The 25,028-nt window shown below is 52.2% G+C and overlaps 1 protein-coding gene across 1 annotated transcript; it reads right to left on the bottom strand.

Annotated features, from left to right (window-relative positions):
- Positions 1-1,978: 1,978 nt before the first annotated feature.
- Positions 1,979-24,485, bottom strand: ODAD1 (outer dynein arm docking complex subunit 1). Its single transcript, XM_059045798.2, has 15 exons — positions 24,271-24,485; positions 23,820-23,912; positions 22,485-22,600; positions 22,129-22,318; positions 12,577-12,699; positions 12,114-12,227; positions 10,637-10,704; positions 7,224-7,411; positions 6,856-6,990; positions 5,967-6,049; positions 5,670-5,838; positions 3,715-3,878; positions 3,523-3,626; positions 3,115-3,193; positions 1,979-3,044 (listed from the first exon to the last, which is right to left on the bottom strand). Exons 1-15 carry the CDS (start codon positions 24,292-24,294, stop codon positions 2,514-2,516), a joined length of 2,181 nt encoding a protein of 726 aa, XP_058901781.2. The 5' UTR covers positions 24,295-24,485; the 3' UTR covers positions 1,979-2,513.
- Between the last annotated feature and the right edge of the window lie 543 nt (positions 24,486-25,028).

Raw genomic sequence — 25,028 nt, 5'->3', positions numbered from 1 at the left:
AGCATCACATCGTGATCATCAGCACCACCGTCACCAGAGTCACCGCCTTCTCTCACCGTCATCACCGCCATCCGCGCCACGGCCATCGCCAACATCACCACTGTCACCGCCACAAAAATCACCCTCACTTGAAAGCGGGTATCAGCAGCCCACTCTTTTTGTCTCCTAGCTACAGCCTTGGCCCAGCAAGCCTGCGTCCTCCATCCCTCTCTCCACCCGGAGCCACAGGGGATGTGACTCTGACCCCGAGGGTAGCGCTGCCTTACTTGGGAACCAAGAGGATTCTGGGTCTGATTCTCTGACTTTTCTTTCAGTGGCCTCAGGTCTATTCTGAGCCGGTTGCCACAAGGTTGACCGTCCACAGATGGCGAGCCCAGCCCCTGGACCAGGGGAGGCTCTGCTCAGTGTAGCTCTAGGGCTCTTGAGGTGGCTGAGACTCGGGGCGGGGTGTTTAAGGCTGCATGCCTCCCGCTATAGGGGTTTGAGACCACTCTGGGGAGGGGAGACCTGAGGGTCTGGGTTCTCTGTGCTCATTGTCCTGTCTTAGGAGAGAAAGAAGAGGAAGTCCCTCTGGGATGGCAAATAGGGCCGGTGGCCGTGACTCTGCACCCCGCCAAGATGAGACTTCCCAGGTCCCAAAGGAGAAAGTGAGAATGACGGCCTAACTTCCAGAAGTCACATCCTAGGGAGTTGCCATTTCCATCGCCTTCCTGAAATACCCGTTTTTAAATTTCTTGTTCACTGTTATATCCCCAGAGCCTAGTACCCTGTATGGCACATAGTAAGTACTCAATAAATGTTTGTCAAATCAATGGGAAAAGAGATGGAGAGTCCCCTCTCCTGCAACTGTTAGGGAAGAGATGGGATTCTGCATCATATCATTAATTCAAAGGATCTGATTTGATACGGTGTGAAGGGGAGAACTTTTACAAAATTATTAACTTCGTACTGTGCACTAAAGAGACTGTGAAAATTAACAGTTCATTCCAACATCTCCTGTTCCTTATGAATATTTCTCAGAAGTGATTTCAACAAAAATGTTTTCTAGGATGCCCAAAACTGTACGAGCTGTGGTCAGGTCCAGTGACCGCTCCCTCCAGAAAAAGGCTTTCACCCTGCTGGGTTGTCTTGATCATTTGCTGGCCTGCTTTCAACATCCTGCCTGTAAACTGAATAAATACATGTAAGCTTTCTCATCAGATCACAAGATCGATAGCCCTTTCCCCCACGATGGGAAATTAAATCCCATGACTCTGATGGATTAATTATTTTACAAACAAAACTAGTGAGCCCGGGTTTGCACTAAATTAGCAAACGGTGCCAGGCCCACTGGTGACTGAGCTTCCGGGATGGCCGAGAGTCGAAGGTGACGATCCCGGCTCGCAGCCCCGACACGCACAGGCGAGAGTCACCTCCAATTTTGTCCAATTTTTTCAGTCCAATTTTGAAGGTTGTTTTGTGTTCTTAAAGCATTCTTATAAAGTCCGTGTGTTGAACTGCATTTGTGAGAACAAAATGAGCTCCAGATCCCTTATTTTTCTTTAATACTTCCTTTCTGTTGTCACTATTTATATTCTTTATATGTCTTGATTAAAGCTCATTAATCAACGATGTGGTGGGCAATTTGGGAGTTTTTTTCTTTCCTGTGCAATTTTGAGGTAGCAAGGTTGACATGCTGCTTTCAGCCCCTCTCTTGAGATATGAAGAATTCCAAAATATAAGTTTAAAAATTTTAAAGGTACACGCTGAGATCCTGGGGTTGCTTCTTACTGCAGCATAACCCAGCCTATCCTGACTGATACTGTTCCTGGTTCTCAGTAGAGCCTGAAATGTGCAAGTCTCAAAAAAAAAAAAAAAGTAAATGAATGAATGGCAGGGAATAGGGACAGGAGGGTCATACATTTTCTCCTGGGCCAAAGGTAGAGGAAACAGCCATGTCTTATGCTCACTCACTCACATATACGCTTGTAACCAGGCTGGGGTAAAAATCAGACTCTGACCTTTATTTCCTGGGGTCACAGCTCACGCGGACCCTGATGTCTTTGCCCCCATTCTTCCCCCACTGGTCAGTACTGGGGACTCTTGAGGAGGACAAGGAATGAGGAGCTGCAGAGACAGGGACATGAGATGCGAGGAGGGCCTGGGAGATGGAGGAGAGGAGAGGGACTTAGAGATGGGGAAGCCGAAACAGGAGGTGGGGGGGATAATCAGAGAGGTCAGAGCAGAGATGGGGAGACAAACACGGAGACAGGACAGAGACACACCGAACGGGAAGCCTAGAGGACAGAAGATTAAGGAGCCGAAGGGGAAGGGCAGGTGGGAAACAGGCGACAAATGAGGGGGAGCTGGTGGGAAGAGATGCAGAGACGCAGTGAGGGGGAGATGCAGACAGGCGTGCAGGCGGTTCATCCAGAGCTGGGTGAGAAGGATGGAGAGTCATAGGGGAAACTGAGAGGCAGAGACCCAGAGAAGGCCCTGCAAGGAGCCAGGGGCCGGGTGGGGGCTGGGTGCCCCTAGCAGTTGCTCTGGGAATCTTTGCTGGTGGTGGAGACCCGGCCGGTGCTAGAGGCAGGGCCAGTGCTTGAGACTCGGCCTCCGCTGGACTCGAGGCCTCCACTCGATTCTGACTCAGGGCCTTTGCTCTCCGGGCCCCCAAAGCTCTCGGGGCCTCTGCTGGACCCCAAGTATTCAGTGGACCCCAGGTAGCCGCTAGAGTTGGGGGATCTGACGATCACTTGGGCCACAGTCGAGCCCTGGCTGGACATAAGTCCCCCGGTGACTGCGCCGGTGGAGCCGAAGGTCGGGTGGCCTACGCTGGAGCTGGGGTCCCCAGAGGTGGCGCGGCCTCCGCTGGACGCCGGGCTGCCGCCGGTCCTGGGGCTCACGAGGGAGCCGGGGACAGCGCTGGGGCTCTCGGGCAGCAGGCGCAGGCCGGAGCTGGCCTGGGTGCTGGAGAGGGTCGCGCTCGGGGTGCTGTCCACCTTCTTGACGGGCTCGGCCAGCTCCTTCAGCTGTCTCCCCCTCGCCTGCTCCCGGGCCTCCAGCTGCGGGGGAGGCGAGTTAGGGCCCCGGAGGCGGCGGCGCTGCCCCGCACCCGCGGGCGCCCGTCCTCACCGACTGCACCACGCGGCTCAGCAGCTCCTCCTTGCTCAGCGGATAGTCGCAGCTGGCCTCAGAGCCTGGGGGTTCCTCACTAAAGTGCGCGGCCGACAGGAAGGGACTCTACTGTACCTCGACCTTCAGAAGGCCGACGGCGCCCCATCGCTAGGCCCTGAGACCCTCAGCCGTGCGCCGGGCTCTGAGCGCCCTTTCCCCTTCGCGCCCGCCCAGGGCCCCACCGAAGGTCCCTGGAGCCCTCACTCCTCCTGATTCCCCCCGAAGTGCCCACTTCATCTTCTACTCCGCCGCCCCCGAGCCCCACTCACCCTCCAGGCCCAGGGGCCCGCCCACACCTGAAAACCCGCCCTTCCCGTGTCTCCTCTGCCCCCGTGGAAGCTCCCTGACCCTTGCCCTGTGGCTCACAGATTGTCAGGGGGCTGAGGTGGGGCCACTTTCTTGGGAAGATTCTCGGGGCTCTGGCCCAGCACCAGGAGGGCAGCGTTAGGCGAGCTGGCAGAGAGGTTGTTCTGGAGGGTGGAGAAGCCAGTGGTCCGCTCAGGCCCGTCTCCAAGGCCCCGGCACCCTGTCCCCCCTCCGCACCGTCTGCACCCCGACCTGGGTTTCGAGGAAGGCCTGCACCGTCAGGAGCTCCACCAGCCGCTTCTCGATGAGGCCCAGGAAGAGGCCTATGTCCTGGTCTCTCATGTGGATCTTGACCCCTAGGAGGTCACTGATGGCCGTGCTATCACACTGGGCCCTGGTGAAGAGGCGCTGGATATCTGGGGTCAGAGGAGACAGGCCATCATGGATCCGGTGCCCATGGGGTGCCACCCTCTCCTCTCCTCAAGGTCCTGCTGCCCAAGCGAGGCTCGAGGATGCACAGGGACTTGCCCAAGTTCAGACAGCCAGGCGGGCAGAGGGCATCGCGGTGTGCCCGGCCACGGGGTTCCAGACGACAGAGGGCAAAAAGCGAGCGAAGTCCAAGGAAAACGTGACAAGGGCACCTCCATGCGGCCAGGCCTCTGCTCACGGCTCGGAATCGCCAGCTTCCACCCGACCCAGCGAGTCCGCGGCTTCTCCCACAGAAACACACACACGTGCTCCACGGGAGAAAGCGGAGGAAATTCACAGCAGCACCAAGGCTGTGACCCGCTCTCACAATTGGCCCGCTTGCATTTAGTTAACTGGTTATGGTGAATGAAATAAGATGCACCCATGACCTTGACAGAAATCTGCACCCAGCCTGTGGCATCCCCTACCACCCTCCCCTGCCTCCCCCACCTGAGCTCCAGGCTCATATACAGCTTCCTCCTGGGGTCCGTCTCCAAACAGTCCTCAGTACCACTCACACTGAGGTCAGGCTCATCCCCCAGAGCAGCTCCTCCTCCCAGGTTCCCCACTGCACCCTCACCGGGCCTGAGCCCCGTGTGCCTCAGCCCTCATCCCCCCGTCGCTCAGCCCGACGCCTCTGTGCTCCATCTCTCCCTCTCCATCCTCACCCCCTCCCTCCTATCCACCCCCCTCTCCTGCTCACAACCCTCCCATGGCTCCCCAGCACCCCCAGAAAAAAGCCTCAGCCTGGCGTCCGTTGCGGATCTGCCCCTCTTTAAACCTCACCCACGCCCTCTCTGCACGAAGAACCCGCCTTCCTTGGATGCACCGCGGAGCCTCAGCCCCGCCTGCTGGGAGCATCCCCTCTCTCCAGTTTTCTGGTTAAATACGCATCCTTCAAAGTCAGCCTCAAGCATCATGGCTCCCAGGAGACCTCCCCTGTGACCCCAGCAGAGCCAATGTCATGGGCACAGGGCCCCGTGCTGAGAAGGGCCCCACGTTTGGTCTGATGCTCTGCTATTGCCACTTGAAATTCTTGCCAGTTTTTAAACAAGGGGCCCCGCATTTTCATTCTGCACCGGGCGCCCCAAATCCTGGCCCCGCCCTCCACTCAGTTCAGGCATACTCTTGCTCCTGCAGGGCCCAAAGTGTCCTCCTTCCCAGCCCCCGGGTTGCAAGTACGCAGAGCCCGTGTCAGTCTCCTCCCCGCCCTCCCCCTGCCCGGTCCTCACCACCCAGCACAGGCCTTGTCACCGCAGGCCCCACAGCAGAGGGAAAGAGGGTCTGCCAGTACTTGAGCTCCGACTGCGCAGCACGGGGTGGCCCTCCTGCGCGCTCTCTCCCGCCACCGCCACCTCCCAGTCTCTCTCCATCCGTCATCCCGTCTAATTCTCATGCCGACCCTCCAGACTAGGCTCTGCTATTCCACTTCCGGAGGGGCTCCCACAGAGGAAACCACACAGCAAAGTTCACAAATGGTGGGGCTGGGATTCAAACCCAGGGCTGCCTGACTCTCATAGACTCCACACTGGAAGGATGAACGGATGATGGCTGCAGGATAGACGGCTGGAGGCAGGATGGATGATGGATGAGTGAATGGATGGTTGGATGGATACGGGACAGACGACGAGGGAGTGCACAAAGTGGTCCGCGGAACGTCTCCGCGTGGCGAGCCCGGGCAGGGCTCTCCGCCTGCTCATCGCATCCTTCCAGATGAAGGAGCCGGGGCGGGTGCTCACCGGTCTTGAGTTTCTCCAGCTGCCCGTGAAAGTTCTGGAAGCGGGCCTCCAGGTTCTCGGCCTCCGTGTGCACCTCGTCCACGCGCTGCTGCAACTTGGCTCGCTGCTGCTCCTGCCGCGAGCGGCGGTCCTCCTCGCTGCGGCGCCCGCTCACCAAGGCCTCCTGCATCTACAGGGGCAGGGGCGCGACGCTGGGCCCAGCTCCAGAGGGGGTGCCGATGCGGGTGGAGGAGGGGAGGGGGAGGGGAGGGGAGGGGAGGGGAGGGGAGGGGAGGGGAGGGGGCGGGTCTCACTCACCTCCTTGATCTCCTCCTGCAGATGCTCCAGCTCTGAGTTCTGCTCATTGATGAAATTGAACTCGGCGAAGTTCCGCTCCTCCACTGGGGGAGAGTCGGGAAAGGCAGGGTCCAGAGAGACAGAGACCCGCAAACAGAGAGACACACACAGAAGGGCAGAGAAAGAGATGTTGAGAAAGGCAACAAAGACACAGAGACAAAGAGAGACAGAGACGGAGAGATATAGGCAAAGAAACAGACACAGGGGACACACAGAGAAATACAGGGCAAGGCAGAGCGACAGAAAGAGATAGCGACCGAGAGGAAGTCACAGAAATGCCGAGAGAGACAGAGAAACAGAGAAGTGAGGGAGAGAAAACGGTAAAGGTGGGTAAAGAGAGAACATTAGACCCAGATAGAAAGACAGCAACAGGGACACGGAGACAGGCACACAGAGGTTGAGGGGAAGATTCCCAGGGTGGCCCGCAGGCCCAGGAAAGAGGGAGGCGGAGGAGGAGGGAACGGGGAAGGGGAGACGGATGCGGGAGGCGGGAAGGCCGACACTCCAGGGAAAGTGGACAGAAAGAAAAAGACGGAGATGCGCTCAGTGAGAACACAGAGACGCAGACGGGTGGAGACACACGGAGAAGGAAGGGGTCAGAAGGCGCGAGACAGGGGTGGGAGAGAGGTTGGGGAGAAAGGGCGGAGAGAGAGGGGCGGAGGCAGGGCGGACGGGAAGAGGCGAGTAGGGCGGAGCCTGATTCCTGGTCCCTCCAGCGCAGGTGGAGGAGTCCCCAGGGCCGAAGCGGACGCCCTCGGCGACCGAGACAGATTCCGGGGGGCTGGGCTCCGTGCTCCTGCCCCCCTCACCCCGCCCCTTCCATCCCCACTCCCTACCCCCAGGGACTCACACTCCAGGTATTTCTCCACCAGCAAGTCCGGGTCGCTCTCCCCGGTCAGCTGGGACAGTTTCTTCAGGGCGTCCTCGTAGCGCAGCACCAGCTTCTCCTGGGAGGTCTTCCGGAGACCTTCGGCCACCTCCCGGGCTGGGGGGTGAGGGGGCAGTGAGGTCGGCGTCCGGGGCAGCCACCAGGGCAGACGGAGGGGCCTGGCTGGGGACGCTGGTGGGGAGGGGGCAACAACTGCGCAGCCGCGCAGACCCCGCCCCTCCGGCCCCGCCCTCCGGCCGGCCCCGCCCCGCGGCGAGACCTGGAGCGAGCCGCTCCGCCCCTCCCCTGGCCCGGCCCGCTGCAGGCAGAGGTGGCGGCCCCGGCCTCACCCCGTTGCTCGCGCTTCTCCACGACGGCGGGATCCGTCTGCCGATCGCCGTTCTTGAGTTTGAGGAAGCGGTGCAGCTGCTCCAAGTGCGCGATCTGCCGCTGCAAGATCTGCACCTCCGTGTCGTTCTGGGCCAACTCCTTCTCTGCCCTCTCCCGCAGCATGCCTAACTTGGTCTTCGCCTCCTCCCTGGGAGGGGTGGGGGGTTAGACCCGGATCAGGGAGATTGGAGGTTGGATTTGGGTTCATCCTGGGGCCCAGGGAGGGGCGAGGTCAGCCTGGGGTTGGAGGGTGAATGGGGCAGGGTCAGCCTGGGGTCACAGGGATGGGTGAAGTCAGCCTGGGGTTGGAGGGTGAATGGGGCAGGGTCAGTCTTGAGTCACGGGGATGCGCGGGGTCATCCTGGGGTTGGGGGGTGTGGATGGGGTACAGTCAGCCCGGGGCCTCAGGGACGCGTGAGGTCAGCCTGGAGTCACAGGGAGGGGGCAGAATCAGGTTGCCGTTACCCTGTGGTCACAAAAGGCAGAAAACCGTCTAGGTTCCTAGAGGTGGGTCAGGAGGGGGTTACGGGGCGGAGTCAGGGAGGCCGCTCACTCACTGAAACTGCCCTGGCCTGCTTGGCCGAAGGTGGAGCTTTTAAGCTTTTAAACATAGTACAGCCAACTGTAAACTCAGTGCCCCAAGCCTGCTTCACAGGTCACAGGATCAAAGGTCAGAGGGTCGTTAGGTTGGGAGAACAGCAGGTCAGTCGCCTCAGGTCCCCCTGCCCGTGGACCATTCTAGCTCCGTTTTCCACACCTCTGCCAACCTTGGTTGCCTCGACTCAGGGCACTAGCTTCTTGCTCTGTTCAAGTTCCTCTGAGGCTTACTCAGGTCAAGGCTTACTCCTTGGTGGGAGTCCTCTCCTGGCACCCACCAGCCCTAGCCCCCGGCGACCCCTCTAGCAGCCCCTCAGGGATTAGGACTCACAGTTCTTTCTGTGCCTTGGGTTTCAGGCCAACAGAAGGGCCGGGAAGAGGGAACCCAACTTCCCAAGAGCCTGGCCTTGCAGGAGATGCTCTAAAGGAGCACGCCATAAGCCCCCACAGCAGCCCATGAGGTAGATACCATTATTGTTGCCATGTCACAGTAGAGGAAACTGAGGCTCAGAGAGGGGAAGTGACCTGCCCAGGTCAGCCAGCAAGGAAGCACTGGAGACACTGGCGGGTCTGACAGAAGTGTTGATCCTGACAGCTGCCCCCTGCTTTCTAACGGAAACCACCCTATCTTTGCACCCAGCTAGGCTGCCCACTGCAGTCAACTGGAGGAGTGTCGGCAGAGGCCAGATCCTGGTGATGCAAAGACAGGCCAGCAGGCCAGCACTTGTGGGACGTGGCAGAAAAGAGGAGCCGGGCCAGTCAGATTCTCTCCTCAGAATTTGAATTGGGAAACGCTAAGAAGGGGACAGCGGGAAGCCGAAGCTAAAAGGATGTATAGAGAGAAGCCACCAAAGGTCATGTTATGAAGGCCAAGTTAAGAAGAAGCCAGAGCTATGTGTGAACAGAAGCCATGAGTCAAGGCTCTGAAGAGGTCATGGAGGACCACAGGTAACAAATTACAGAGTCAGCCATAAAAAGGCATGACATACTGCGAGATGCTACAGCGTGGGTGAACCTTGAAAGCATTGCACTGAGTGCAAGCAACCAGCCACAGAAGGACACGTTGTATGATTCCATTTGCATGAAACAGAAAGGTAGATTTCTGGAAAGGCAGATGTATAGGTGAGGAGACTAGTGGTTGCCAGGGCGTTGGGGAAGAGAGAAAGAGAGAATAACTGCTTAAAGGTTACAGGTCTCCTTTGGGGGTGATGAAAACAGAAGTGGTGACCGCACAATATTATCAATGCACTAAATGCCACTGAACGGTACATTGTGAAATGGTGAATTTGGGGACTTCCCTGGTGGCGCAATGGTTAGGAATCCGCCAGCCAATGCAGGGGACACGGGTTCAAGCCCTGGTCCGGGAAGATCCTACACGCCGCGGAGCAACTAAGCCCGTGCGCCACATCTACTGAGCCTGCGCTCTAGAGCCCGCGCGGCACAGCTACGGAAGCCCGCGCGCCTAGAGCCCGTGCTCCGCAAAAAGAGAAGCCACAGCAGTGAGAAGCCCGCGCACCACCACGAAGAGTAGCCCCCCCCCTCGCCGCAACTAGAGAAAGCCCGCGCGCAGCGACAAAGACCCAACGCAGCCAAAAATAAATAAATATTTTAAAGGTGAACTTTAGGTGCATCTTAACTCAAAAGAAGGGAGGAAGAAGGAAAGAAAGACAGAGGAAGGGAAGGAAAAACAGAGAGGAAGAAGGAAGGAAAGAAGGAAGTGAGGGAGGGAGGAAGGGGAAGGGAAGAAAGAGAGAGAGAACGAACGAACGAAAGGAAGGAAGGAAGGAAGGAAGGAAGAAAGAAAGAGGAGGGACGGAAAGAAAGAAAGAAAGAAAAATCATAGAAACCATAAGGTAGATAGATTTGAACTATAACCGATGTCATGAGGGATCATGAACCATGATAAGCGGAAGTCATGTGGTAGAAACAAGACACTGAATAGAAGGTAAGAAGCCACTGGGATAAGAGAGAGAGCATGGGACCCATGAGAGCCCAGAGGCAGAGAGACGCGTCCGTTAGCAGAGCAGCTGGGGCTTCTAGACTCCATACAACATGATCCTTTATCTGAAGGTGGCTTGAGAGAATCTCTGTCCCTTTCAACCAATACTGACAAATATCAATCTAATTACAGCCATTCACTGATGCTTCCTACGTTCCTTGCCCCCTGCTATGTGCACTTACTTAAGTCTCTCTATTTTTAAAAAACTATGTGTTTATTTTTGCCTGCGTTGGGCCTTAGGTGCAGCACACGGGATTCTCTCTAGCTATGGTGCTCTGGGGCTTAGTTGCCCCGAGGCATGTGGGATCTTAGTTCCTCCACCAGAGATCAAAACCGCGTCCTCTGCATTGGGAGGCAGATTCTCAACTACTGGACCACCCGGGAAGTCCCTTAAGTCTCTGTATTTATTTATTTGGCCACGCCCTGTGGCTTGTGGGATCTCAGTGCCCGGACCAGGGATTGAACCTGGGCCATGGCAGTGAAAAGTGCAGAATCCTAACCATTGGACCGCCAGGGAATTCCCCTTAAGCCTTTCTACATCCCTATGTGCTACATGCCATTAACAGACTGGAGCTAAAGAGGTTAATTCATACACCCAAGGAGAGGGACATTGCCCGAGAAGCTGGGAAATCAGTGGAGTGGGGAGAAAGGGGCACCTTATTAAAAAAAAAAAAAAAGGATGTTCTGACGATCTATTTCTTGAGTTTGGAACCTTCCCACCACTTCCTTAAGAAAATGCATGGACTGAGTCATCTAGGATGCCTCCAGGGGCCCTACCTGATGGTGTAGGCAGAGGTGGAGGAGACCATTAGGGTCTTGACCGTGTCCCGCATGAGCTGGATCTCCTGCCAAGAGAACAAAACAGATACCACTTCTAACACCCTCATCTCTGGAGGGCCCTCCTTTAAGCCCCACATTTCCCCAATAAGAAGTGAGGCTCCTGGGCCTTAGAAACTTGGACCTTCCTAATTAGCGGCAATCGGTGAAAGGGATTTTAAACAGGTACCAAGTGAAAGGAAAGCCAGATTGATGAGCGGGAATGCAGTGAAACGTTGGACTTCCCTGGTGGCGCAGTGGTTAAGGATCCGCCTGCCAACGCAGGGAACGCAGGTTCGAGCCCTGGTCCAGGAAGATCTCACATGCTGCGGGGCAACTAAGCCCGTGTGCCACAAATACTGAGCCTGTGCTCTAGAGCCCGCGAGCCACAACTACTGAGACCGTGCGCCACAACTACTGAGCCTGTGCTCTAGAGCCCGCGAGCCACAACTACTGAGACCGTGCGCCACAACTACTGAGCCTGTGCTCTAGAGCCCACGAGCCACAGCTAGTGAGTCCGTGAGCCACAACTACTGAAGCCCGCACGGCCTAGAGCCCGTGCTCCACAACAAGAGAAGCCACCACAATGAGGAGCCTGCACGCTGCAACAAAGACCCAACACAGCCAGAAAAAGAAGGGCCAAGGGACTGTTCCAAATGAGTGATGCCAGGACAACCAAATGCAATGTGGGATCCTGGCCCAGAGCCTGGAGCAGGATAATTAAATTAGCTATAAAGGACATTGTTGGAACATCATAAACTTTAAATACGGACTGCTTAGAATTGTAACAATGTTCAGTGCCCTTGGGTAAGGGCACTTTGTTTATATGAGAAAATGGTCTTGTGCTTAGGAAATATACACTGAAGTTCTTAGGACCGTAATGTCTGCATCGTACTCTCAAATAGTTCGGCAGTTGTGATAATAAATTATTTTCAGTAAAACTAATTACACACACACAGAGACAGACAGAGAGAGAATAAATGTGGCAAATTATCAATCTTGGTGAAGGATATATAGCTCTTTGTATTATTCCTGCACCTTTTCTGCAAATTTGAAATTATTTCAAAGTAAAACTTAAAGAAAGAGAGAGGGAGAGAATAAAGGAAGGAAGGGGGTGGAAGGAGGGAGGGAGGAGTCTTCAAAGGACTTCCAAGGTTATTGAGAAACCCATGGAATTGGTCCTGCCTGCGCCTTGGCTGCCCTGGGTGATAACACTCAAAGTGACATCTCTGCTTTCTGCAAATCTCAATGGGGCTGCTTTCTTTGCTGGGGGCAGCCCGGAACCTTCTCAGGTCTCCATTCCCTCCGGACTATAGAAAACCTATGGCTCCGGGCGATTCTGTACTCGAGGCCGAGTGTTGGAGAAAGTAGGGTGACTCTGGCATCCTCCCCTCCACTCCAGCTGGGCCAAGGGGTCCTGGGCTTCAGGGCCACTGACCTTCTGCAGCTTGCGGTCCACATTCAGAGAGCGGTTCCTCTCGACCTGCAGGAGATCCAGCTCCTTCCTCAAGGCTGCATTCCGAACCAGCTGGATGTCAAAGCGACAGGTGGCCTGGGATGGGGGCGGGGGCGGGGGGGGGGGGAGACGATGCCAAGAGTCTGTCTGCCTCCGTCTTGCACTCTCAGCCGAGAAGCAGGCACTTATCAGGTAGGGGGCCCGTTCCCAATCTGGGGACTCTGAGAGCATGGCCACCCCCCCCCAAGACCCAAGCATCAGTCTCCTTTCCTGGGGTACCCTCCATCCCTCCAGGATCTTGTCTCCTAACCCCACTTAGGGAACCCACTATTTTAGGCCACTCTGCATCCAGGAATCTGGTCCACCATTTCTGAGACTTGACTTCCATGCTCAGTTCTTCCCCCAAGAGTTCAGGTCGGGAGACACCTAAGAGGCTGACCCTCACCCTGTTCAGCTGGTCTTCAAGGATCTTGATCCTTCGCTGGCTCTTGACCTTCTGATCCAGGATGCATCCCGGGGCCTTGACATCCTTACCATGGGCAAAGATCCGGCTCCCCCATTCCTGGATCTGGAAGAAAGAACACGGTGCCTATTTGTTGACTGAATGTGGGAGAGATTGAGGGACTGAGGGAGATGAGTGGGAGGGTAAGTGACTCAGCGTGGTTGACATCTGCGGTCCTTGTGGCCCCAGCCATCTGCTGTACCCCTCTTCTGAGGTCAGTACCCAGCCTTCCATGTGGATCTGACTTCCAACCATAACGAGCCGCCCTGCCGGCCACACGACCCAGGTCCAAACAATCCATTTAGAGATGGACGTGTGACCCAAGCTGAGCCAGCCTGAATCCTTTCCTGGTGTTCTGGGAGAACTGTGTGATCTGGATGGATGGGAAGCCACACACAGTAGACAAAGTGGAGACAAGAGCCTGAGAGTGAGACAGGCTGGGACCTGGGACCCTTTGCTGCAGTGCCTGCACCTGGACAAACGTCTCCTCGGTCAACAAAATACAAAGGAGCTCTAAGGGACTAAAAATAACTGCGGGCATGCGCAGTTAGGGCAAATTCTGGACAAGAATGTACAGAAAGATCAAAAAACCCAGCTGCCACTTCTTAAGAGTCAGGAGCAAAAACAGGGGGTCGGGAGCAAAAGCAAGGTACTATGCGCGCCCCCTGCGGTACACCACCAGAGGGGTGGGCAAACCACCTAAAGCCACTCCTCTGGCCCAACCCGTGGACACACCCCTACCGTCACCCCATCGAAGGAACAAGTTCACCCCACCCTTCGGGGAGCAAGCAAGGGAACCTGTTACTTGTTTTCGCTCCCTCATCCCAGCAAAGCCTTGCCTGAATTCCTGGTCTGGCCTCTTATCAATCTCTATTGATTAAAGGGTCCAGTCTTGGGAATTCCCTGGCGGTCCAGTGGTTAGGACTCGGTACTTTCACTGCCGTGGCCTGGGTTCAATCTTTGGTCGGGGAACTAAGATCCCGCAAGCCGCATGGCACGGCTTAAACAAAAAAGCAAACAGATAATATGCATTTTTAAAAATAAATAAATAAAAAATGAAGATTCCACTATTTGGCCACTGAAAAAGCTTGTTCAGTGTTAGGGGAAAAAAAAAAAAAAAAAAGAGTCCAAGGATCCAAGTCAATAACATAGGTAGTTCAAGAAATTCTTCCCAAGATTAGAAAACACTCTCCTTCAATTTTTAAAAGTATTCAAATTTTGCTCTTTGCATTTAAGTACCTAATCTAACTAGACTTGATGTTTTCAGGTGATGTGAGGTAGGAAATGTTTTTCTCAGCTTTGTTGAGGTATAAATGAGACACGATAAAACTGCACATATTTAAAGCAGACAATTTGGTAAGTTTGACATAATTGAAGGAGTGAATATACCAATCACCCCCAAAGTTTCCTCTTTGTCATTCCCCCTGCCACTTCCTTCCTGCAGCCCCCCACTCCCATGCAGTAACCCAGTGAGGCCAGTTTGCATTTTCTAGAGTTTTAGATTCATGGGATCACATAGTATATACTCTATTTTTGAGGGGAGGGGTTTGGCTTCTTTCACTCATAAAAATTATTTTGAGATTCATCCAAGTCTTTGGGTATATCAGTAGTCCATTCCTTTTTTTCTTTAAATTTATCTTATTTATTTATTTTTGGCCGCGTTGGGTCTTCGTTGCTGCACACGGGCTTTCTCTAGTTGTGGAGGGCAAGGGCTACTCTTCGTTGAGGTGCGCGGGCTTCTTATGGCGGTGGCTTCTCTTGTTGTGGATCAGGGGCTCTAGGCACGCAGGCTTCAGTAGTTGTGGTGCATGGGTTCAGTAGTTGTGGCTCGTGGGCTCTAGAATGCAGGCCCAGTAGTTGTGGTGCACGGGCTTAGTTGCTCCGCAGCATGTGAGATCTTCCTGGACGAGGGCTCAAACCCGTGTCCCCTCCCCTGGCAGGCGGATTCGTAACCACTACACCACCAGGGAAGCCCTAGCCCATTCCTTTTGATTGCTGAGTAGTATTCCACTGTATGGATGTACCACAATTTGTTTATCCATTCCCCTGCTGGTGGATATTTGGGTTGTTTCTGTTTTGAATTTTACAAATAAAACTGTTATGAACATTCACATACAATTTGCTGTAGGAACATGTGCTTTCTTTTTCCTAGGGTAAATACTTAGGAGTGGAAATGGCTGAATCATATGGTAGGTGGACGTTTAGTTCTTTAGAAACTGCCAAACTATTTTCCAAAACGGTTGTCCCACTTACGTTCCCACCAGCAGGGTGTTTCTCCACATCCTTACCAACAGTTGGTAAGGTCGGTCTTTTACATTTTAGCCATTCTAATAAGTGTGTAGAAGTAGCTTGTGATTTTTTTTTTTTGTGTGGTATGCGGGCCCCTCACTGCTGTGGCCTCTCCCGTTGCGGAGCACAGGCTCCGGACGCGCAGGCTCAGCGGCCACGGCTCACGGGCCCAGCCGCTCCGCGGCACGTGGGATCTTCCCGGACCGGGGCACGAACCCGCGTGCCCTGCATCGGCAGGCGGACTCTCAACCACTGTGCCACCAGGGAAGCCCGTAGCTTGTGATTTTAATTTGCATTCCCCTAATGACTAATATTTCTACGTGCTTGCTTCCACCTTATATATATTTGATGAAGTGTGTGTTCAAGTCTTTTCGCCCATTTTTCCTGTTAGGTCGTCTGTTTTCTTAGTGAGTTTAAAACTACTTAATATATTCTGGATATAAGTTCTTTGTCAGGTACAGGCTTTGCAAGTATTTTCTCCCCATGTAGGACTTGTCTTTTCATTCGCTGAACAGAACCTTTTAAGGAGGAGAAGTTTTATAATTTTATGAAATCCAATTTATCAATTTTTCCTTTTATGGATCATGCTTTCGGTGTTGCATCTAAGAAATCTTTGCCTAACCCAAGCTCACAAAGATTTTCTCCTACACTTCTTTCTAGAAGTTTTATAGTTTTAGGTTTTACATTTACGTCTATGATGGGTAACATCTTTTTTTCCTTAAAAAATGTTATTGTGCACAGAAAAGTGCATAGATCACATATGTACAGTTTACTATATATTTTTAAAATGAACATCCTTGAACCACCGCCCAGATCAAGAACTAGAATACTGACAGCACTGCAGTCTAATCATTACCGTCTTCCCCTCGACAGAGGTACCACGCTCCTATCTGTGTTAGTTCCTACTGCTGCTGTAACAAAATACCACAAATTTACTGCCTTAAAACAAAACAAATTTATTATCTTACAGTTCTGGAGATCAGAAGTTGGAAATCAGTCTTATTGGGTTAAAAATCAAGGTGTCAGCTGGGCTGTATTTCTCCTGGAGGCTCCAGGGGAGAATTCACTCCTTGACTTTTCCAGTTTCTAGAGGTTGGATTCCTTGGCTTATGGCCACTCCAACCTCTGCTTCTGTTGTTACATCTCTTCTCTCCATAATCACATTGTCTCCTCTGACTCTGACCTTCCTGTCTCTCTCTTATAAGGACCCTTGTGAGTAAATTGGGCCCATTCAGATAATCCAGGATAACCTACCCAACTCAAAATCTGCAATCACATCTGCAAAGTCTCTTGCCATGTAAACTAACATAGTCACGGGGTCCAGAGATGATGACATGGACATCTTCGGTTGCTTCCTTCAAATGTTTGTGAGATTCATCCACAAACATTTAATTGTAATATTTTATTGTTGTATACTATGTCATTATAAGAATATACTACATGGGACTTCCATGGTGGTCCAGTGGGTAGGACTCCGGGCTCCTAATGCGGGGGCCCAGGTTCGATCCCTGGTGAGGGAACTAGATCCCGCATGCATGCCGCAACTAAGAGTCCACATGCCACGACTAAGAGTCTAAATGCTGCAAGTAAGAAGTCCGCATGCCACAACTAAAAAAAGATCCTGCATGCCGCAACTAAGACCCGGCTCAGCGAAAATAAATAAATAAATAAGTAAATATGTTTTAAAAAGAGAATATACTACAATTTATTTATTCATTCAAATATTGATAAACATTTGGGTTATTTCCAATTTGGAGCTAGATGATATGAATAATGCATCTATTAACATTGTTTTCATGAGTCCTGGTTCCAGGGTATAGACTCAGAAGTGGAATTGTTGGGGGGGAGGAAGGCTTACTGACAAATCTATTGGGAAATGACTTTGGTTTACTTCCTTCTAACACCGTCTCCATGGAAACATACTGGGTTAATGTAAATACGGAATGCCAGCTGTGTTCCCAGGCAACAATGCTGATTACAAAAATGGCCCCTCATTGGTGAACTATATCAGACTGGAAGGATTGTGAGTGGACGCATAGACCCCAAAGGCCTACATGACCACGACTGAATAGAAAACTGGTTTCTCTGTGGGGTGTTTCTTACAATGGAATACGTTCCGGGTGGGGTCTTAGAAGCTGCCCTGATGATCTGTTACAAGAGGTGGCTCACGTTGTATCTAAAACTTCCCCATGCCAGGGCGGGCAACACCCACCCATACAGTATCATCCAACTGAAAATGCTGAGAAGCAGCCCCTGGATGCTCATGGAAGATGTACTGGATGCTGTTGTGCAAAGATGCTGTTGTTTCTTGTCCTCTTTCCTTCTACAGAGTTAAGTGAACCTGGTGCCAAGTGACAGCCTATTGGATCCTGTGAGTGTGACGGTCAGGTAGAGCCCAAGACTGCTTCTGGTGACCATCCATGTGGAGTGGATGCAACCCCAGATCGCAGGGTATGTCTCTCTTCAAATTTAATAGACAATGGAGGAAAAAAACTTTTCAGGATACTCATGACAATTTAGACTCCCACCAACTGGTGGGGTCTTAGCAACCAACACTTCATAAGAGTTCCCACTGTTCCTTCTTTCCCCAGCACTTGGTATTTTTGGACACTAATTTTTGAAAATCTGGTGAGTGTGTAATGATATCTCCTTATAGCTTTCATTTGCCTTTCTCTGAATACTGATGAGTGATAATTCTTACATTCATTGGACATCTGAATTTCTTATTTGGTGATGTGCCCACTCAAGTCCTTCGACTGTTTTTATTTCTTTAATTTTTATTTTTTAAAATTAATTTATTTATTTTTGGCTGCATTGGGTCTTTGTTGCTGCACTTTCTCTAGTTGCGGTGAGCAGGGGTCACTCTTCGTTGCAGAACACAGGCTCTAGGTGGGTGGGCTTCAGTAGCTGTGGCACGCAGGTTTCAGTAGTTGTGGCTCGTGGGCTTAGTTGCTCTGCAGCATGTGGGATCTTCCTGGAGCAGGGCTCAAAGCCGTGTCCCCTGCATTGGTAGGAGGATTCTTAACCACTGTGCCACCAGGGAAGCCCTCCTTTGACAGTTTTTCAATTGAGCTGACTCTTTAATAATTTGTAAGAGATCCTTATATGTCCTTGACGCTAGGTTCTTTGTCAGCTATGTCTTACAAAACCTTCAATTCTGTGACTTAGTTTGCACACTCTTTATGGTTCTTTTGATGAACAGGAGTTACTAATTTTAAAGTCATGGAATGTATCAATCTTTTCCTTTAAAAGTAGAGATTTCTGTAACTTAAGAAATGTTCTTCACTTTCACACATCTAGACCTTTGATCCATCTGGAATTAGTTTTGGGGACAGTGAGAGCTAAGTGTCTGGTTTCAACTTACAATATGGATATCCGATTTTCACAGCACCATTATTAGAATCCTCCTTTTCCCATTTCTTGAAGTCAAGTATCAAGTGTCCACATATGCATAGGTCTCATCCCAGTCTCTCTATTCTGCCCCATTATCCCACTTGATTAGCCCTGCATCAATTATAAGAGATTTATTTATTTACGTCGTATCGTGCTGCATGTGGGATCTTAGTTCCCCAACCAGGGATTGAACCCATGCCCCCTGCATTGGGAGCATGGAGTCTTAACCACTGGACCACCAGGGAAGTCCCATAAGACCTTTATAATAAATCTTGATAACCAATAGAGCAAATGCTTCCACATTGTTCTTCTTTTAAGTAAATTTTAGTCATCTTGTTCATTGCACTTCTCTATAAACCTTAGAATCTCTTTGTCAATTCCCTCCATTAAAAATAAAAACTTTTAAGGGGCTTCCCTGGTGGCGCAGTGGTTGAGAGTCCGCCTGCTGATGTGGGGGACGTGGGTTCGTGCCCTGGTCTGGGAAGATCCCACATGCCACGGAGTGGTTAGGCCCGTGAGCCATGGCCGCTGAGCCTGCGCATCTGGAGCCTGTGCTCTGCAATGGGAGAGGCCACAGCAGTGAGAGGCCCGCATACCACAAAAAATAAATTAATTAAAAAAATAAAATAAAAACTTTTAGTGTTTTTGTAGGGATTACATTGATTCTATAAGTCAATTTGGAGATCTGACATTTTACAACACTAACTCTTCCAATCCATGAATATGGTATATTTCTACATTTATTAAATTCTTCTTTAATATCCCTCAATAAACTTTTACAATTTACTCTATCGAGGTCTTGCACACTTTTGTTAGATTTCTTCCTAGGTACTTCTTTTGGCTATTATAAATTTGTCTTTTCTTCTTCTTTTTTCTAATAGTTATTGCTAACACAGGGAAATATTAATTTTGTATCCAGCCACATTGTTAAAATACCTTGTTAAGAGTAAGTTAGCTTTAGATTCTTTTTGATTGTTTATGTACACAAATATATCATCTACAAATACTGACAATTTCATTTTTTCCTTTCCAATCTTTAAATTGTTTTTTCTTTTCCTGGCAATATTGCGCTGGATAGGGCCTCCAGTACAACGTTAAATAGAAGTTGTGCTAGCTGACATCCTTATATTGTTACTGATCTCAAGGAGAATTTTTTTTCCATGTTTCACTATCAAATATGATGTTTGCTGTAGGTGTTTTTTAGTTGCCCTTTATCAAACTTGGGAAATTTCCTTTTATGCTTGGCTTTCTAAGAGTTTTCAACATGAATGGATGCTGAATTTTATCAAAAAAATTTTATGGGCTTCCCTGGTGGCGCAGTGGTTGAGAGCCCGCCTGCCGATGCAGGGGACACGGGTTCGTGCCCCGGTCCAGGAAGATCCCACATGCCGCGGAGCGGCTGCGTCCGTGAGCCATGGCCGCTGAGCCTGCGCGTCCGGAGCCTGTGCTCCGCAACGGGAGAGAGGCCACGACAGTGAGAGGCCCGCGTACCGCAAAAAAAAAAAAAAAAAAAAAATATTATATCTACATAGATTTTTGCTATGAACTGGTACAAATCCAAGGTCTGTCAGTCATCAGTCTCCGATGTGATAGGTTCGGAAAATGAGACTAAGCATTTTGAAACTCTTCTTGGGTGCTGTTGAATTCATGTGGCAAGTCACACAAGACACAAGCCTTACAAAAGTATCAGTCAGTAACGGATGGGAAGTTTTAAAAGTTGATCCTTCAACACATATAGTTTGGCTAACTCTACATTTTTCTTTGCCAGAAAATGTGCATTCTGCTTTCTCATTCTTCAATGATATTTTCACTGGGCATAGAATTCTAAGTTGACAGCTTTGTCTCTTAGTACGTTGAAGTTATAATGACACTTATAATCTGACTTCCAATGTTTCTTTTGAGAAATCAGTTGTCAGTCTAACTGTGGCTCCTTTAAAAGTAATGCCTTTTAAAAATTTTCTGGCTGCTTGTATATTTTGGAAATTTCCATATGTCCTGCATAAGCGTGGCTTTTTTATTCATCCTGTTTTGGACTCTAAGGCATCCTTGAATCTGTGGATTCATTCTTTCATTGGTTCTGGAAAGTTCTCAGATATTAGCCTGTCACACATTACCTCTGTCCCGTTCTCTTTCTGTTCTTCTGAAACTTTTATTAGACAACTGTTAAACCTTCTCACTAGATCTGCAATTGTCTTGACCACCCTTCCACGTTTCTCATCTTTTTGTCTCTCTGTGCGAGATTCTGGGTGATTTATTTGGAACAAATTCTTTCTTCAGTTTTTTGGGGGTTTTCTTTGGCTGCGTTGGGTCTTCGTTGCTGCGCGCGGGCTTCCTCTAGTTGTAGCGAGTGGGGGCTACTCTTCGTTGCGGTGCGCGGGCTTCTCACTGCAGTGGCTCCTCTTGCTGAGGAGCATGGGCTCTAGCGTACAGGCTTCAGTAGTTGCAGCATGCGGGCTCAGTAGTCGTGGCGCACGGACTTAGTTGCTCTGTGGCATGTGGGATCTTCCCAGACCAGGGCTTGAACCCATGTCCCCTGCATTGGCAGGTGGATTCTTAATCACTGAGCCACCAGGGAAGTCCCTTTCTTTGGCTTTTATTTGGCTTATTGTCTATCTCCCCAGTAGAATGTAAACTACATGAGAGCAGACTCCTGTCTGTTTTGTACACTATTGTGTCTTCAACATCTAGAACAGCACCTGGCACTTAGTAGGCACTCAACAAATATTTGTTGAATGAATGACTATCACCAGACAACTACATCCTTTCTTGAGCTCATGTGGAACTTTACAGAGCTCTATTCAGAGGACCCATCTGACCTACAATTCTCCATAATCAAGTTTCTTAGGGCAAAGGAATCCATGGAGTCAAGATAATAGGATCATCCCGGTTGGACCTGTCTCTGGTAAGTTCCCGTGAAAGACTAAGGAAAGCCAGCTTAGGCAGCCAACACGCACTAAGCCACTGTACAACCATGAAACAGCCAAAATGTTGAGGTGTGTAAATCAGACAGAATTCAGCTTCCAAAAGGCAGCTCAGGGTGATATTGAGAGCTGAACAAATGGACTGATTGAAAGTCAAATGTAATAAAACTATAGAACATGTAGTAGACAGAAAAATGCCCCTCACCCTCCTGCCCAGATGTCCACATCCAGATCCCTGGAACTTGTGAATATGTCACTTGAAATGGCAAAAAGGACTGTATCTGTGTGTTTATGAACTGTGTCACAGTGAGTCGTGGTCCTAAAAACGGAAAAGAACACTGGCCTAGAAAAGTCACATTGTTTCCAGGGCCAAATAACAAGGTCTTGAAGCAAATAGGATGAAAAATCTATCTAGGGAATTCCCTGGCGGTCCAGTGGTTAGAACTCCGTGCTTCCACTGCAGGGGGCACGGGTTCGATCCCTGGTCAGGAAACTAAGGTCCCGCATGCCACATGGCACGGCCTGGGAAAAAAAAAAAAAATCTGTCTAGACTCTGTTGAATTACGTACATCCTCTTTTTGCAGATGAAGAAACTACGGCCCAGAGAGGCGAAGACTTGCCCATGGTCACACAGCGCTGATGTGCCAGGACCAGGATTCTAATGCAGGTTTCACTGACTCCAGAAGGTGAATCTTTCCCCCTTAACCACCTTTTTTGAAGGTGTGGGGCTGAGCTAAGCACTAAATACTCATATTCTTACTGGAGCCTGAACACAACTCCCCCAGGGAGATGCTTTCAATAACCCCATTTTTCAGATGAGGAAGGTAAGGCTCAAAGAGGTTATGACACATGCTCCTAAGTAAGATGCACCATGTCTGGTCTCAGAACCCACCTGCCTGTCCAGGGCTCTGGTCTGCTCCTGCAGCTCCTTGACCTCAGCCTGTGCCTGGACCTGGCACTTGAGCAGGTGATCCATATTTTCCAGCCTCTTGCTGTCCTGCAGCCGCTTGGCCTGGCTCTGGGCAATGCTGATCTGGACCTGCAGTTTGTCCCGCACCCCCTCCAGGCGCTGGATCTCCTCACTGCCCAGGCAGGGAAGTGGAGGGGAAGCCAGAAAGGGGCAGAGCTCGGCCTCACTAAAGTCCAGACACACTGGGCCTTCCCTCCCCCATCAGCCCCAGGAGGAGGCCAGCACCCACCTCCTCAACAGCCCCACCCCAGCTCCAGGGACCCAGGTGCTTGGCTCACAGTTGCTTGTTGATGCGCTGGTGGACTTCCTTTCTGTAGGTCCGCCTTTCACCCTCCATCACTTTGCATTGCCGCTGCAGTCTGCTCAGGTCCCAGTCCACTGAGGTGCGACCAGGCTGGGGAGGGAGTCCATAGGAATCCAGGTTCCAGCCCCTCCCTCCCCAGCACCTAGGAATTCTGACTCCCTGAGGGTCCCACAAACTGCAACTGAACTGCAGACCCAGCTCCCAACACCACTCTAGGGCTGCACCTCAGTTCCTGTTTCCCTCAAGCTTCCTCGTCCCTTCATACTTCCTGTACCCCAAGCCGACCTTCGCATTTTTCCCCTAAACCCACTCCTACCCGGGGCTTGGGCACACATGTTTCCCCACTAGAGGGCACTCCTGGGAGGCCTCACAGTCCTCAGGGACCAGAAGCAGGACCTGGAACCTGGGAAAGCTGAGGACAGGTGGCAAGACCCCCCCCCCCTCCGGGGCACCATTGCTGTTCCCTCCCTCCCCTTCAGCCCACTGCCCAGCCTTCCTCAGCCCCACCTCCGGCCTCCTCGCTCTCAGCCCATCCCCCTGGCCCAGGCCTCATCCTCCCCTTTCTGGACCATCACCCCATCACCCCAGCCTCCTCCCTAACCTCCTGGCCTCCCCTCACAGCTCCAGAGGGTCTTTCTACACCTAGAGCTGTCACAGGCCTCCCTGGCCCTCCAGCATCACCAGGACAAAGTCCCGGCTCTTCACCCTGGTGTTCGAGGGCCCACAAACCCGACCCTACCCACCTCTCCGGTCTCGTCCACTAGCTCCCCATCTCTCACGGCCCAGTGGTTCTCAACCAGGAGCAATTGTGCCCCCTTAAAGACATATGGCCATGTCTAAAGACATTTTTGATTGTCATGGTGCGGGGGCAGGTTGGGGCGTGCTACTGGCATGAAGTGGGTAGAGGCCAGGGTTGCACCGAGCATCCTCCAACACACAGGACAGTCCCCCCGATAGCAAGGAATGATCTGACATCTGACCCCAAGGGTCAACAGTGTGGAGACTGAGAAACCTTGCTCTGGTCATATGCTGTTCTCGCTGCGGAAACACTCTTCCCTTCCTTCTCCTGTTGGCAATTCCCGAGAGAAGCTCTGGGCCCCGCTGGAACTGCAGCAAGTCTTCCCGCCGTTCCACTCCCCAGGCTTGGCCCGCCCATCTGCCCGGCTCCACCTCCATTCTGGAGCCTGTGCGTTTCCCCACTAGAGGGCGCTCTTGAAGGCCCTCCCTGTCCCCAGTGCACTGCTGCACAGGACTTGAAACACGGGAAAACCGGGAAAAGAATGGATGAAGTAAAGAATGTATGAATTACCCGTTCCCTCCTGGCAGGCCTCGCTTTCATCCTCGGAACGAGCGCTCCCAGCACAGAGTCCCAAAGGCATCTTGGCCAAAGACGTTGGGGCTCCTGTAGGGGTGGCACAGGACCCCTTCAGACCGCGAGCAGGAGAGGGCTAGGAGGAGGGCGGGCGATGAACAGCGACGGACTAGGAATTGGAAGAGAGTGACCCCAGAACTAGCTCTGGCCTTTCTTTGAGTCTCAATTCCTCCAGTGGGTTGGAGTGGGACATCTCTAGGCTCTCTTCCCATGCCCCTCCCGACCTCCCACCTCTCACATTCTCTGTCTGGCGTCGCGGCTCTGACTCTGGCGGGGGGTCTTCTAGGCTCTCGGTATCTCCGAGGCGGGGCTGTTTGGGGAGGGGGCACAGAAGAGGGGGAAATCCCTCCAACCCCGTCGGCTGAGGGGAGCGAGGCCTGGTCCCTACCTGCTGCGCTGGAGTGCCTGACATGTCTTGGATGCTCCAAGCTCACTGTTGTGGTCTGGTTACTGGGGAGATGAGGGGCCAATGAGGCCTGAGGACAGCAGCCAGGGAGGGACCAAGGCCACCGAAGAAAGCCGTGGGAGGGGAGACTGGGGAGGAGAGGCCGAGGAGGCCGTGAGGAGACCTGCGGGGAGGTCGGGTGCTATGAGCAGATGAGTTAGGGGAGCCCTGCGAGGGGCGGGGCTAGAGGACTGCGATGGGCGCGGCTTCGGGGTCCTGCCAGGGGCGGGACCTGTGAGGGCGGGACTGTAGCCCTTGCCAGGGGCGGAGCTGTAGAGGACTATGAAGGGAGGGACTGAAAAGGCTTCTGAGGAGAGGGACTGTGTGGGCCTGAGGGGCAAGGCTTCAGGGGAGGGCAGAGCTGCCGGGGCCGGAGAGGGTTCGGGCTGGCGAGCCTCGGCAGGGAGTCAGAAACCCGTCCAGGCCTGGGCTTCAGAGCCTTGAGAGGGGAGGGGCAAGGATACCTGTAGAGGGCGAGACTGAGGGCCTTGTGAGGGGTGGGGCTTCGAGGGCTGAAAGGGGCGTGGCTAGAAGAAAACGGGAGGGGTCTGGTGGGAGGGCGCCGGAAGAACGCGGATTCCCAAGACTTGTGTGGGGGATGGCGGGGGGACGACTAACCGGGAGGCACTTAGGCTCAGAGAGCCTGGGGAGGGAGGTCGAGATGGTCTGTTTGGGGAGCACAGGGTTGTGAGGGCTGGGCT

The sequence above is a fragment of the Kogia breviceps genome, chromosome 18 (assembly GCF_026419965.1).
Source record: "Kogia breviceps isolate mKogBre1 chromosome 18, mKogBre1 haplotype 1, whole genome shotgun sequence".
Lineage (NCBI taxonomy): Eukaryota > Metazoa > Chordata > Mammalia > Artiodactyla > Physeteridae > Kogia > Kogia breviceps.
The sequence above is the reverse complement of the archived record's forward strand: the minus strand, read 5'-3'. Positions and strand labels throughout refer to the sequence as shown.

What these genes read in the sequence shown, in the direction of transcription:
- ODAD1 (XM_059045798.2), bottom strand. Translation starts at nt 24,294, where the DNA reads ATGTCAGGCACTCCAGCGCAGCAG. An exon ending in CAGGCACTCCAGCGCAGCAG is followed by an intron (nt 23,913 to 24,270) that starts GTAGGGACCAGG and finishes CCACCCCTACAG; the next exon opens with GAGCCCCAACGTCTTTGGCC. An exon ending in GGCCTGCCAGGAGGGAACGG is followed by an intron (nt 22,601 to 23,819) that starts GTAATTCATACA and finishes CTCCCTCCCCAG; the next exon opens with CCTGGTCGCACCTCAGTGGA.